The sequence below is a fragment of the Odontesthes bonariensis genome, chromosome 3, assembly GCF_027942865.1.
Source record: "Odontesthes bonariensis isolate fOdoBon6 chromosome 3, fOdoBon6.hap1, whole genome shotgun sequence".
Classification (NCBI taxonomy): Eukaryota; Metazoa; Chordata; class Actinopteri; order Atheriniformes; family Atherinopsidae; genus Odontesthes; species Odontesthes bonariensis.
In genome coordinates, this window is record NC_134508.1 from 17,811,442 (window position 1) to 17,827,227 (window position 15,786).

At 39.1% G+C, this 15,786-nt stretch overlaps 1 protein-coding gene across 3 annotated transcripts in view; it reads left to right on the top strand.

Moving 5' to 3' along the window:
• Nucleotides 1-14,850, top strand: part of cpne5b (copine Vb) — a 126,772-nt gene extending 111,922 nt beyond the window's left edge. For all 3 annotated transcript variants that reach the window (XM_075460620.1, XM_075460621.1, XM_075460622.1), the window contains 3 exons: nt 7,569-7,626; nt 8,724-8,797; nt 9,846-14,850. In XM_075460620.1, coding sequence (XP_075316735.1) covers nt 7,569-7,626; nt 8,724-8,797; nt 9,846-10,037 — 324 coding nt within the window. In that variant the 3' untranslated portion in view covers nt 10,038-14,850. The remainder of the gene's footprint in view (nt 1-7,568; nt 7,627-8,723; nt 8,798-9,845) is intronic.
• Nucleotides 14,851-15,786: the final 936 nt, after the last annotated feature.

The following is a 15,786-nucleotide window of genomic DNA, read 5'->3' on the forward strand; positions in this document are numbered from 1 at the left end:
TTCACAGCATAAAGAAAAGTGGAGAAGGAATGTTGACAGAACTAAATCTATGTGTATTTGATGGCAGAGTATGAATCAGTTGTACCGTTAATTTCACGCATGATTTGGTTTGTTGCAGTGGACTAAATCTAAGAGCTACTTGTATAGGTCAAGGTGATTTATTGGCATCAATCGCATCTTACTAATCCTGAAATTTGGCTTTGGCCCTGATGGTGGCTGATGTATGCACAAACGCTGCATGTTAATGTGTTGCGTCAAGATAATGTCAGTGTGTGCCATTACTTTCCAGTTAAGTAATTTAACATGCTTTGCAACCAGATGATAATGTTCCATGATAGCTCTAGATGGCTTATTCTAAGGAAAACCATGAACATGGATAGTTAACTTTTGTTACCAATGCTATTTCTCAAACGCAATTTCTCAATGTACATTTACACTCTTTCTATTTACAACATCAAAAAATTTGCTCTTGATGAATTAATAGCTAAACAGATGCTCAGATAGATACAAAACCTGGCCAACATACTACCATTTAGCTTCAGTGATGAAGCAGTATATGTGTCTCTCCTGCCATGATTGTCAAGTAATCTTCCTTCTGTCCTATTCCACTTACAATTTCATCTTCTCCTCGATTGCAGCGCTATGAACCACTGATTCAAATAATATCAGCAATAATAACAGCTTGACATCTACTAAATGCCTCACTTAGGCTTACTGGATCTTTATAATACAACCATATGCTCCATTGGTGGATTTCAAAAGAATCCTTCCCTCAGATTTACTTTGTTGCTTCTCCATAAAAAAACAAAAGTTTATTAATATGTAGTATTGATATTGATATGTTGTGCAAAAAGCTGCCTAATGTTTAATTAGATCTAAAATGATGATAATTGCTGTGTAAAGGGTTTATGGGGAAAAGTATGAAATGTAGGCTTTTGGTTTTGAAACACTGCAATTAATCACACTTCAGTTGCCAGTTTTCTCTGGTTTTTAGTCAGAAAGAAAAATTTTCAGTTGCAGGGCTAAAAGTGCAAAATGTAAAGACTGCATGATCCACTGGTCTTCACAGGATTGCAGGATACAAATTTTGGTGATAATAGTGCTTGCAGATACCATGACCATGATCTTGGTCTGCTACTATTTGCAGGAACAACAGTTGAATATATTTTAAAACAAATTACGTTTTGTGATGCTCCATACTGGAGATATACCAAAAGGAGAAAAAGAAAAATGTTTAATCTAAATCAAGGAAAATCTATTTTAGATCCTAATGGCCTGTGTGAGTTTATAGTGAAAAAAACAGTTTGTTAACATGTGAACAATAGAGGGCTTGCATGTTTTTTAATAACAGACTGATCCAACTCTCACACAAAATTTACAACTAACAGTTAATGTCTGCACTCAGGGAAAGCTAGTTTTAAATGTGCTTGACCTTTCTTTAAACTAACCTCTGTCCAAGGCACCAGAAGAGAGATGACTCAGGTGACCACTGTGTGTGCAGCCCAGTCTCTACTCTATATACACACATCCATAAACTTATTTTTGTGCGCATGTGTGTTTGACTGCAAGAACCCACATCCATCCAGGCTTACACATGCATGGCATCTGGCTTTAAGAAACACACATAAATTCTGTTGCTGGAGTTTTGATTCATGCTTTGTTTTGTTGTCTCATTAGATTGGATCTTTCCTGCTTGACAGGATGACAGGAAGATGGCAAAAGTGGGGCATGGTGGAGTGCCAGTTTATTTTTGGTGGCATCTGATGTTCTGATGTGAGTGGGTGTTTGTCTGCGACTAGGCACACACACACACGAGTGTCTGCAAATGTGAGCGTGTGCACGTGCGTGGGAGGACAAGTACTGTCAGGAGTTGTGTTGAACATTGATAATCGCATAGATGCACTGTAATGCTGCTGAGGAAGTGTCGATGGAAATGCTTTCAACATTGTAGCGGTAAGGGAAAGACTAAAATGTAGTCCCCAAGATTAAAATGTATTTTAATGCAACTACAGTGTAAAAATATATGATGACAGGAAGATGATTACGCATACCTTTTGTGCAGATATTCATAGTTCATAGATGATGAATGCTAAATTATTTGAAAAACTCTCTAGCCTTTACCTTCAGCAACCCTTTTGTGGGAAATGCCTGAGAAAAAATCGGATGGACTTCCATGAATTGTTAGGTACTGTGCACAAGTTGTAGGCATTAAAGTAAGGTAAGGATGATTTCAAATTTAATGCCAACAATACTTTTTTTTAATTACTTGACTTTTATTGGAGCAACTGGAATTGTTTTACAAGGTGTATCCTGGCAACCTTTTAGCATCTTCTGTCTCTGTGTAATCATATACCAACTCCATCATGACATCCATTGTGCACTTAATTGTGAAACTGATTGTGGCTGCAAAATTACAATGCAGTTCCATCAGAGGTCAATATACCATGAATTTCTATGAGGAACATAGAAAACATGTCAAATATTGAAAGGGAAACAGTTTACTATTTCATTAGTCATATCAGCTCATCTTAAATTTAATCTTACATTGTAAAATGTTGGGACTGCGGAAACAAAAGGTTGGAAAAGTGGTACGAAGAAACTTACAGCTGGAAGAGCATTGTATAACTAATGAGGTTGATTGGGTATAAAAAGAACACCTTAGACAGAGTTTCTCAGAAGTAAAGATGGGCAGAGGCATTGTATGAATTAGACTAATTAGGATTTAATGACTTAGAATTTATTCGATTACAATTGGATTACAGTAAAATGGATTTTAATTGGCTTGACTTTGTTTTGATTTAGCTCTATATGAATTAAATGAACTGAATTCAATTATTTAATTTGCAATAAACTGTATCTACAAATTATAGAGTAATTTCAGCATAATATTTCTTAATTTAAGATTATAAAAACGGAATATTTCAACATCTACAGTGCATAGTATGATAAAAAAGATTCAGAGAATCTGGAGACATCTGGAGACACCTTGAGGAAGGGACATGGCTGAAAATCAAAGCCCATGATCCTCAGGCCCTCGGGTAGCACTGCATTAAAAACAGGAATGATTCTGTCACAGAAATAACTGCATGGACTCAGAAACACTTTTTAGAAATAATTGTCTGTGAATACAGCTTCCCCTGCCATCTACAGATGCAGATTAAAGCTCTGAGGTATAAAGAAGACTTAAAGCAATACTATGTAACATTTCTACCTTAAAATAACAGCTTGAAAAAAATTGTGCAGCTAGAATGAGTTTTAATATTACGATTGGCCTGTCTCCTATGCCCTTCGGGGGTCTGAGTTGGAATAACTGCGCTATGTAACTTTGCTGGACCGGCCCGGGAGCTGAGCGGAAGTACTTCGACTTGCTTTCTGGCACACCTACCGCAAAAACAAATAGACCCCTCTCACGCTCCCAGGTATAAGGCTAAGCTAGCGCAACACTGTCAGTACGATCATCATGGCAGAGGCACCGAAGAAACAAAAGAAGACGTTGACTGATGAAGCAAGGAAGAGAAAGAGAGAGGCAGTGTCGTAACCGTACATTACCTCCAAGCCTATAGGGGGAGCTCCATAATGGGCTTTTTGAGAAGTTACATAGTATTGCTTTAATTATGTGGACATGATCCAGAAATGCTGCTGTCCTCTCTGAGGACATTATCTATATAAAATAGACTGAGGCAAAGTGGAAAACTGTTCTGTGGTCAAGGTAAGTGTTTTTAGAAATCATGGAGAGGAGAGGGACCATCAGGCTTCTTATCGGCACTCAGCTCAAAAGTATCTCTGGTGGGGGGTCCAGTAGTGCCTATGGAACTGGCAACTTGCACGTCTATAGAAAGGCACCATTAATGTTGAAAGGTATACAGTATAAAGGCTTTAGAGCCGCATATTTTAGCAAGACAATGTTAAACAGCATACTTCATAGTCGAAGGGTCCGGGTGCTGTAGTGTCCTGCCAGCAATCAAGACCTTTCATTTGATGCATTGTGAAAGACAAATGATGACAGCAAAGACCCAGGGATGCAGGGCAGCTAGAATCCTATACCAAATGACAATGGGACAACATTCCTCACCTAGGCAGCAACTGTCTCCATATGTTTACAGATTGTGTGAGGAGGCTTATATGTAGCCTGTATGGACTATATGTGCTGTATGAGTGTGTGGCGTGTAGTGTGAAAGCGCTTTGAGTGGTCAGCCAGACTAGAAAAGAACTATACAAGTACAGTCCATTTACCATAAATGTCAAGATAAGCTAATTACAGTGAAATTTTGAAATATTTCTAATCTTGATAAATGTTCGCTTGTGAATTGTATATTGATTTAAGGGATTTGCAAATATTTTTATTTTAAAGAGCATGCTAGCTTTCTGGAACGGGTGATTTCCCCTCTAACCTGTATGAGGAGACACTTGAAAGAATAACTGCAGTGCCATCTGACTTATGATGGAGCTTGGGAGTGGATGGGAGGGTAAATGTGGACGGTTGCTGTACCCACTAAAAGTGGCACGTCCTCCCCTTCCTCTTCTCCTGGCTCATCCATCTGCTGCCATGTTAGACCTCATTAAGCTGTCTGTTGACAGATTTGTCCCTTTTTCTTCCCCCATGCCGACAACTCAACCAGCCTCTCATAGTTTTGTCGGCACACAGTTAATTTTGCAGCTCGGCATTTTTCCCACCCAGGATGTGAATAATGAGATAAAATTGTCATGTTTTTTTGTGTGAAAACAGTCTATGTGAGAAACCAGCTATGGTTAGATTTGTTGTGTAGCTATCAAAACAGTGTCAGCGTCAAAACTACTGACCAGGGGCCCGTTGCACAAAAGTAGGATTTAGACATCCAGGATGAGTTACTTAGCCAGGTTCAAGGAATCCAAAACATGGGTGCCCAGGCTTAGTTGGTTGCACAAAGGCCAAGCCAGGATGAGCAGACACGGATTTATCAAGCCAGGTGAAAGCGATCCTGGATAAGTGCTGCACACGGCTTTCTTAAATAGACCCCACGATCGATCATAGATTCACTGATTCACCATGGCAACAAGGGCGGCCACAGTTAAAAAACAAAGGGAGCAAACGTGTTAAACCATTGCTGACCGCCTGAATGCGTAAGTAGTGCACAAATCACACTCACCACTCCACTGAAACTATCACAATTAGGCAGTGTTCGGACTCGGGGGATCCGAGACCCCCTGAAACTGACACGAGACCCCCCCCCCCCAAAAAAAAAACATGATTTGGGAAATGTTGGGGGTCTCTAAAATATTGGCAAAATTTGATTTCCCCTGATGAGTTATGATTGCAGACGCGATGCGTGTGGAGGTGTGGAGCCTGTGTGCGTAATTGGCATAAAGCTGTGCTGTCCGCCGCGTATGATTCTGTATAGCTTCTCATGTGTGATCCGCGCTCTGAGTCAAGCGCAAGCAAGCAACCAAAATGGACATGGCAGCAACTTTTTATTAAGAATGTGCCTGCCCACACATTGCCTGTACTGTTTTAGCAGTGAAAAAAAAAACGCAATTAAAGGACTTGCAAGCATCTTCATCTCCTTCCCTGGGCATAGAAGACTCTGTGACATCAAGGAGGAGTTCTATAGGATTGCAGGTAAGACATTTTTTTTTTTTAAATTACAGTTACAATTACAATGTTAACATTCAGAGTAAGATACTCATTGCATCGTATTACAGGTTTCCCCAATGTCATTGGTGCAGTGGACTGCACACACATCAAAATAAAATCCCCCTCAGGTGGCCATGAGGGGGATTTTGTGAACAGGAAAAACTTCCACAGCATCAATGTACAGGTGAACATGACTTTTGATAAAGTAAATTAATGAACACTGTACATTGCCTGTGATGTGCATTAATTGGTTTAACATCTTATCATTTCAGATGGTCTGCAATGCTGACTATTTGATCAGTAATGTTGTGGCAAAGTGGCCCGGTTCGGTCCACGACTCCCGAGTGTTTCGGAACTCAGAGATCTATCGGCGCCTATCATAAGGTGAGCCACAGAACCTCTATTGATAACCACTTTTAACATCATGGCTGTGTTAAGAATGTCACTACTTATGAGGTTGTGATGGTAACATTTTGTATTCACAGGTGAATTCCTGGGTGTGTTGCTGGGTGACAGAGGGTATGCCTGCCAGCCTTTTCTGCTCACTCCATTTGCAGACCCTCTGGAGGCACAACTGGCATACAACCATGCCGATGCCAGAACAAGGGCCCGGATCGAAATGATATTTGGCCTACTGAAGGCACGCTTTCAGTGTCTGAACCACCTGAGAGTCAGCCCAGACAGGGCATGTGATATCATTGTGGCCTGTGCTGTCCTCCACAATGAGAAAGGAGAGGGCCCCCAGAGTGCCAGCTCTCATAGACTGGGACAGTCCTGCCATCTTCCCGGATGACGACTGTGGTCGGCTGGTCAGAGACCAATATGTGTTAAATTATTTTAATTAATATTGCATGTTTATTTAAGTTGGGCCTGCAATGGCAGAGGCATTTTTGTGCTGTATAGGCAAGGCAATTTTATTTGTATTACCATTTTTACAAACAGTTTGTCTCAAACTGCATGATTCTGTGCTTTTTGTTTTGTAGAGCACTGTGTGACTTCAGTTTTGAAAGGAGCTGATGGTTTACTTGCTTTGATTCATCCTTGTTCAATAAAGGAACATCATGGTACTCTCTGTGTATTTATATTTATATGGTGATGTACTTTATGTGTAGTCTGTGGGAAACTAAATTATCTAATGATTGCAAGTTCATCTAAAATCATCAGTTATCTAAAATGATTGTGATTAATGATCACAAATGTTTCAATAATGATAGTGGGTATAGTTAAATGTTTTAACAATATGTTCTAGGCAGTGGAATAAATATTGGTTTCCATTTGTGGCGACCGCTGACTGAGATAAGGAATGAGATTAAATAGATCCTGGAACTTAGCCTGGTCTGGAGCAGGCTAGCTTCACAGAATAAATCTCCATGGTAACTTAGGTCTGAACATATCCCACTTCCCTTATCCTACTTTTGTGCAACCGGATCACGGATAAGTTGATCCAGGATAGCCAACATATCCCGGCTTAATCCCTTATCCTACTTTTGTGCAACGGGCCCCTGCTGTCCAAGCATTTTAGGGGAAACTGTTGTTGTTGGCAGTGAGTTTAATCCCACCTCCAAAGTCTGATAACCAGCATTTACAGTGCTGTCCCCAGATAAGCAATAGGCTGGATTCATATAGCAATAAAATGGATTAAGGGTTATGAAGTATCTGGAAAAGCAAGAGAAGCTAACAACAAGTTTAAGCAATAAGTTTAATTCTATATGAATGTCACTGAATCAGTTTCTGAAACTTTTTTTTCCCCCTTTTCTTAATTAACGGGTCTTGAGATAGTGGAATGGTGATGCACAACATTAGTGTGGTTGCAGTCTATGTGGGTGAGCATATAACCATTAATGTTGCAGTAATCATCATTACAGGTCAATATGATGAGGACTGGCTATCAGATAAAGGAACCTGTTAATTATCTTTTTAAAGATTTGTCATCTCTTCAATTTTGATTTTTCCACAGGCTGCCAAGCTTCCTATGTCCATCATCATAGTTGGAGTGGGTCAGGCTGAGTTTGACGGTATGGTAACTTTATCTTTTTGGTCTGTTTGTTTGATTGACTAAAGCAGTCGTTCTTTGTAATTCTTAGTTGGTTCACTAATTTCATAAACAAGCTGTGTAAGTAATTGTGTATCAGATGATAGGTGATACTGAAAAGGAAATTTTTTTTGTGGGTTTTACATATTTTTGAACTATAGAAATTTAGTTAAGGGTGTGCTAAGCAGCATTCAAACTTGGCCTCCTCTCCCATCTACTCAAATCAAATGTAGGAGCAGTGTTCAGAAAGAGACTGCAGCCAGCTGCAGGACAAAGCATTAAATCGGATATATAAATTATAGTGTATTGACTTTCTAAAGAGCAAATAACACACAACTCCTAAAAACACCTCTATACAACAAGCCTGATTTTAGCCTGAATGTGTCTCTGGCACTTTCTTCCTCAGAACAGGAGGAAGGAGATGGCGATTTTCACTGCTCACTAAGTTTTTATAGTCCTCACACCCACATGCTATTATTTGCTGGTGTCTACTTGTACTCTGCCCAAAGGTTGCAGCTGAAAGATGCCCCAAACACAGCAAACTATCAAGAAACAAGGAAAAAACAAGCTGGTGAAAGATGACTGCAGAGAAATATACCACCACATTTCAAGGGGGTCTAAAGGTCTCTTTTTCCCCCAATAGGAATTATCTGCTTGGTATGCTTTAAAAAGATTGAAACATCAATATCTATGGATACAGCAGTGCACACGTCCCTGGGACTAATTCATTGAGAAAATTACAACACAAGCTCATCTGAGTAAGGAAGGAAGGGGATATGTAGGTGGATGCAGGAATGATTGCAGGAGAAATGGCTGAGGTTAAATTGCTGTGTTTCAATGTTTAGTACTGATGATTTTAAATTGCACAGGCTATAATAAATTACTTATTAGTTGATTATACCTCCCATAGGCTGTACTGCCCAACATCCTTTCAAATATACTGTGCAAAAAGATAATGCATAAATGCCATGTGTGATAACTAAATGTTAACACAAGTTTCATCCTAGTCTGTCCGAAAGGCAGCTGTTTTTGCTGAGTTCTAACACTATATGTGTATGCATGTGATCTTGTGTCTTCTAGCTATGGTGGAACTGGATGGTGATGACATCAGGATCTCATCCCGAGGGAAACTGGCAGAAAGAGACATTGTTCAGGTGACTGCCTTTGAGAGTAAAAACTTTGAACCAATCCCAAATCCTCATCTTGACCCTAACCCTCTATTTTGTAGTGTTAAGGTACCCTTTTTTCTTTTGTGCATGAAGAAAGAGTGGTCATGTATCCCTTGATAGGAAGTGTTAGTGGCCATTTGGATGGAAAGGTGACCATAGCTTCTTAATCCTCAAAAGAAATGTGGCCTGCAAGAATGAAAATGGAAGATTAAGAAAAAGTTGTATGGTGACGGGGAGGAATTGTTCCTTTGGCTATTCTTTCTCAGCTTTATTTGACTGCACATCATTGTAGGGAATTATAAAACAAAGGCAGACTGGGTTGCAATTTATAGGCAACTGAAGTTCCATTTTCCATGATTTCACATTCGCATTTTACATTCACTGATGTACTGGTACATTAAAACACCATCTGTTAGCACTGGCAGATGAGGACATACATGTGGTTCCTGTAAATTCCCATGGGTACGAGCATGCAAAATGTTTGGCATTTCATGTTACTCTTGTAAACCTTATGTCACAAACAAACACCTGTCAAGCTGTTTAGGCTTCAGTGAGTTTTCATCTGTATCCATCTGTGGTTTCAAAATTTGAGTAAATGTATAGTGGGCAGAGCTCATGATGTGCAGAGCTCCCTGAAGTCTTATACAGTAGAGGTTTACCACCGCTATTCAAGGATTTCTTAATGTACTGTGACAAATGATACGAACCAGAGATAAATCTGAAGTACATTCTCAAATTCTTGCGGGAAACGTACTTTTTTTGTCTCTTGTGCTTTTTCATTTCCCATCACTCTTGAGGAAAGCCAGACCACAGGATTAGTGATGGGCTACCATATCGTGCTTGCAAAATCCTGCAAATATTGACAGACATTCAACATGGGCCTCCCGGATTTCACTGTTTAAAGAATCATACCAGCGCTCCAGAAATCCTGGATGGTATTTTGTTGTACAGGCGAAACCATATGTTTTTTTATGCTTTAGTCATATTAACACAAAGTTATAATCATTCTTATGTTGTTTATTCTTTTCCTCAGTTTGTTCCTTTCAGAGATTACATGGACCGGACAGGTAACCACGTGTTGAGCATGGCACGGCTCGCTAAAGACGTGCTTGCAGAGATCCCAGACCAGTTCATCTCCTACATGAAGAGCCGGGGGATCAAACCTAATCCTGCACCACCTCCCTACACACCACCTGGACACACACACCACCACACACAGATCTGAGGCCCTCCTCTTGGCTTCTCACTGAGGACTGATAGCATGCAGCAGCCTCTCAGAGTCCAATGGGAACTCTCTACCTCCTGTTTTTTGGTGTAAATAGGGGACGGCACAGGAAATGGGTGTTGCATTTTGTGCTGTACCTGACCAGTGACTACAGGAGCAGTGTGTTTTTGTTTGTTTGGGGGTTTTTTTGTTTGTTTGTTTGTTTCTTCTGTGATATGTTCAATTGTAGTCTCTCTCTAAGTGAGACTAACCAAACTTTTCAGGACTTGTTGGTGACAGCGTTTTGGGCAGTGACTGTTTCACATCTATAATTTGACAGCAGGTTGGTTCAAAAAGGTCATGTTGTGGTTAAAACTTGTGCCTGTCTGTGGATGTTTCTCTAAGTGTATCAGGACATGTGAACTTTGACCCAAACCTTGCTCGTCAGTCATTGGTGTGGCCTAATACAGTGATATTTTTTAGGCACCTTTTCCCCTCTCCAACAAGTTTTTATATAAGGGAATTATCCCTGCATCTGTTAATACAACAGTTATAATGTTCTCTAACTACCAAGCCCTCCTGTCTCTTTAAGAAGTAACTGTTTATAAGAGCATGATGAATGAGAATTGAAGTCCCATGTCTCAGCATTTATCTTCAAATGTTAATCACAGTGGCATGGACATTTCCTAGATATGCTTTGAAAACCATACAAACCTAATCCACTTTGAAGCAGTCACCAATTTTTTTTTTCTAGTGACTACACATGAAAAGCACAACTCTATAGACAGTCCCATTATGATTATCCTACCAGTTTAATCATATTCTCTCTTTCTCAGTGCTGCTATTCATTCATTTTGAAAAAAGTGCAAAATGTACAAATGCAGAGCAAATATTTTTTTTCAATTCAGCCATAGCTCAAATCAAAGCTCTTATTCGGTATGGATGCATTTCAATCACAGATAAAGCTACACATGTAGAGCATTAACTCATTTGTGTTTAATTTATTTAAACCTTTTGTCAGTTTAACATCCCGGTCATCCACTTTTTCTTTCAAATACAACAATTACAATATTAATTAGCCCAATAATAAAACACAGAAAATGCAAAAAAGGAAATTAAAGGCCATCCAATAAAACATAATTACCAACCAGACAAAGTAACCAACAAGTTTGCTGGGTCTCTGTGTGGCAAATATATCTAGGTAGTTTCATTAATTGTCTTTTTATGGTAATTTCAAGAATGACATTGTGGAAAAACTACCTATATATGAGTTACCATTTTACACAGGCAAACTGACACACAGCACACATTAGGTCAACCAGGTTGGCTATAACAAATTTTTTCGCTCCAATGTCAGGTTATTCCAGATCCAATTCTATCCCTAATACACCTCCTTTGAAGTGGAGACATTTCCACTGAAATGCCACTGGTCACACATCAGCAACCACATGACTTTTGTGGTCAAAAGCCATTCCTAAGGATTTTCCTTCAAGATAGAGCTGTCCTTACTGCAATGCATCACTGGTTTCTGGTGGCCAATAGTACAAAAAAATTGTCTCCAGAGCTTCAAGAGTTTTGTTCATTCCATCAGGTAGGTGACAAATTATTTTTTTACATTTATAAAACTTGTTAGCAATCTATCTGCACCACAGGATAAGGAGGGATCCTTTTTTTCATAATCTGTAGCTTGATATGATTTTACAGCATTATATACATATTTAATTATCATTCATCCATTTTCTATACCCACTTAATCCAATTTAGGTCACGAGGGGGGGGCTGGAACCTATCCCAGCTGCCATTGGGCGAGAGGCAAGGTACGCCCTGAACAGGTTGCCAGTCCATCACAGGGCCACACAGACACAAACAGTCACTAGTCGCCCTAACGTGCATGTTTTTGGACTGTGGGTGGAAGCAAGAGTACCTGGAGAGAACCCACGCATACACGGGGAGAACATACCAAACAGAAAAGCAAAATAGAAATGAAGGAATCGAATATGGAAACCTTTTGCTGTGAGGCGACGGTGCTAACCACCATACCGCCATGCAGCCCCTTAAGTATCATGTTGACATTATTTACCTTACTGGCAACATTAGTCACTGACAGCTAAATGATCCAGCATAATTTTGGAGTGTTCATTTATGAACAAAATAAAGCACTCACTATAAGGAGGCTGGAGGGCAGGTAATGCAGACTTACACAACTTGCTCATCGCAATTTCCTCCCCTTGGCACTTCTTACCCATTTTTGCAGAAGTAGGGTGCCCCTTTTCTTTTCAAGATCAAGAAATAATCATTTTTTTGCCATCAAAATGGCCACCAGCAACCCAGCTGAAGGGCTTCATCACCACAAGTCCTTGATCTCAAAAGGAAAATGGACACCTTGCTTCTGCAAAACGCAGGAGTAGTGCAATGTTTAGGGCCAAGGGGAGGAATTAGATTGGCTCTTAGAATCACAACACCTACTTTAAGGAAAAGTTTGGTGCAGGTATGTTTCTCATTTCCTTGCTTTCCAGTTTCTTTTCACTTCTCACTTGCTTGAGGTCTGGCATATCACAATAACATTTGAGGCGCCCCCTGGACGACTGGCAGTGCGGCAGGCTTGTATTCTGGTTTTATTGCGCTAAAATAAACTGTCAGCCCAGCACTTTGGGTATTGATGTATTAATGCACCATTTCACTACATTTGCACAGCACATTGAAAATTGATGCTAAAAGCTTCCCCTTTTCTTAACAAAACAACAGTGTGTATAGCTCAGGAAAGCATCATTAGCACTCAGAAAAAGTCTTCAGAGGAAAAACGTCACCATTTACGTTCTATGCAAATGCTCCCCATTGAAAAATTTCCTCAATCATACAAGGAGAAATACTTCTTTTTTGCAAAAATTTGTATTGTGTGTAAATTTTTTTTGCATTGTGATACCACACAAAACAAAATACTCAAAATTCAGCATTTTTCCCTGGCACAATAGTGCTGGCAGGGCTCTGCAGAGCAATTCAAAAGTTAAATTTTGGCTAAGAATAATCATTCGATCAGTAGAGTAAGGTGGAAAAAAAGCTCAAAACTCACTGAGACATTCAGTGGGCAGTCTATCTCTACACTTTCATACATGACAACTAAACTTTTTCATTTTGAAGAAGATGGCAAAAATTTTAAACATCAATACACATGTAAAAAAAAAAAAAGGATTTCCATGGGATAAAAGGGTTTGTTTATATGGTATTATTGTTTATTTGTTCCAGAGATTACCCAAAAAGGGACAAATTAAAATTTTCTTGAATATCAGTCCAGATCCAGATCTGAATCACGTCTGGATCCACTTTTATTTTTCCTTATTCAGCCATTTTTGGCTGAGGAATGCAGTCTCAGCTCTTGTTCCATTTTTGGCCGTACTTGCATGTTGATATTAGGAATGGGAATGTAGGTCAGTCTGACACTGAAGTATCTTGGCAACAACTTTCTGTCATCTCACTACATTTCTTGCAGGATTTGATGATTGTCTGACGATTCCGTAAGAGGTTATAGCCATAATTCCTTGACTATCATCACGTCCACATTTAAATTGGTGCAACGCTTTTGTACCAATGGGGGGGGTATTTGAAATTATAATCATGGCTTCAAACAATAATTAAAACAGAACCACTGAGATCAATGCAGAAATGCATGAAAAAGCAGAACTTATCTCAGTTAAAAAAAGCCTTGTTAAACAGTTTAATGTAGCAAACTATAAAGGCCCTAATGATCTGGGAGGCAGTCACTCCATCACATTTAAGTCTGTACTGAAAAATAGTTAAGATAGATGAATGTGGTTTTTATGTGCAGGAGAGAAAATTTGTCAAGACTGGAAACAGTGAATTTGTTCAGTTCTTGTGTTTTGTAACAGAATGATAAGTGTATGGTAACAGCTAGTTTGCATATTGATACAGTTAACATTGCAGTTCCCTTCGATTTTTACCTTCACATCTTTCTGCCAGAGGGCTTTAAATCATACACAGGACTATCGTCCATGAGACTGAGGTGCAAATTCCAACTAAAGCCATTTCACTTTGACTAGTTGATTTATTGAAAACTTTTACAGATTATCTTTACCTTTTGCAGTTCTGTGAGGTTTAAGCAACAGAGAAGTTTCAGGAAAAGACTGAGGCTTAGCTTGAAAAAAAAAAAACCCTTTTCCCACAGTTACCACGTGTGCAAAAGGCTTTCTACCAGAAATCAGTTTTGGCAGAGAGCCTCGAAGACCAACATCTCCCAGGAGCCATTAACACTTAATCTTCTCGATAAGTGCTTATTGTAAATGTTTGATATATTTTTGGGAATATTACTGTATCAAAGATATCTACCGATTATTTTGGAAATTTATGACAAGCCATTGCTCCTGTTGTTAATCCTTTTCAAGCCCTGATTTATAAGTATGTTAATCAGCTGCATGTTTTCTTGAGTTATTAGAGTGTTTTACACACAGTACCACCATATGGGAAAACAAACGGGACCCAGCCATCCAGATTACATACATTTCTGTGCCAAACATGGCAGTAACAGTGGACTGTGAGCTATTTCTTCTCTCTTGTGCCTGGTTCCCGAAAAGTTTATTTTCTCACGAGTGGTTAAAAAAGAAACTGTAGCTACTTTGCATGTTACAGTTAACACATTTTGTTATCTGTTTGTTATTTTGGTCTTATTCCAGTTTATCTTTATTATTTAGAACTTTTTTAGTTTATCTGTTTGCATGACTCCCTACTTTACATTTCAAGGGTTTTTATTGTACCTGATTATTGTCATATTGGTGGGTTGTGAAATGCTTTGTATTGGATTGCCTTAAATAATAATTATTAAAAAAACAACTACTTTTATAAAAAGCTTGTGGAGAGTTTTCTTTGACGTCAATTGTCAGTGATGTAATTTTGAGGCTTAAGATTAGCAAGGAGAGAAAATCAAGTCAAGCTGCCTGTTGCTCTGCAGCAGGCTGAGAGATATCAGTGAGAGTAATATAAAATTGAGTCTCTACATATAGTATTGCATAATGTAAACATACAACAACCTGGAACATTGTTTCAGACCTAATTATTGTAATTAGGAATTATTTTCTTCTCATCATTGTTTTGATTAAGAATAACATATAGGAGATGGCTGCTAGTTATGGTCCACACAGTATTTACTGTCTGTATGAGTCACTGTTGTTAAGGAGCTTATCCTCCTCCCACAGTGTGTGGTTTTATAGCAATTTATAAAAATAAGTGAGGTTTCTTAAACCTTTTGAATCGATTAAATTAACTCATTTGAAACAACTGCAATCCATGAAAACAAAGATCAAAAAGAGAAGAAATACCATGCATCCTTAATGAACAGGGGCTCCATGTCACCATGTAGGAATTAAACAACAAGTAGGGACATTGGCTGAGAAGGCTAATTTGTAGCTTGATAAAATATGGGAATGTTTCAGTTAAGGCTTCAATTGCATTTTTACAAACCACATTGAGGTTTTCATCTATAAATTCACAAAGTTGAATCGATCTATTTGTATGTGTGCTTCTTCAAATTCCTCCCTGATAAGTTTGGGTGGAAACTTAGGCTACGTGCCCACGACAACGGTAACGACAGATAAACGTAGAACATTTCGACAGATGTGCCTATCTTGCACACGGCGACGACGTTTTTAGGAGTTCAAAACGGAGAAAACACAAACGCCCCCCAGAGTGGAGATCTTGAAAACTTTCCAACCTCTCGTCGCAGTAGGAACAGTTCAAAACGCAGAAGTGCGTTTTTTGCACA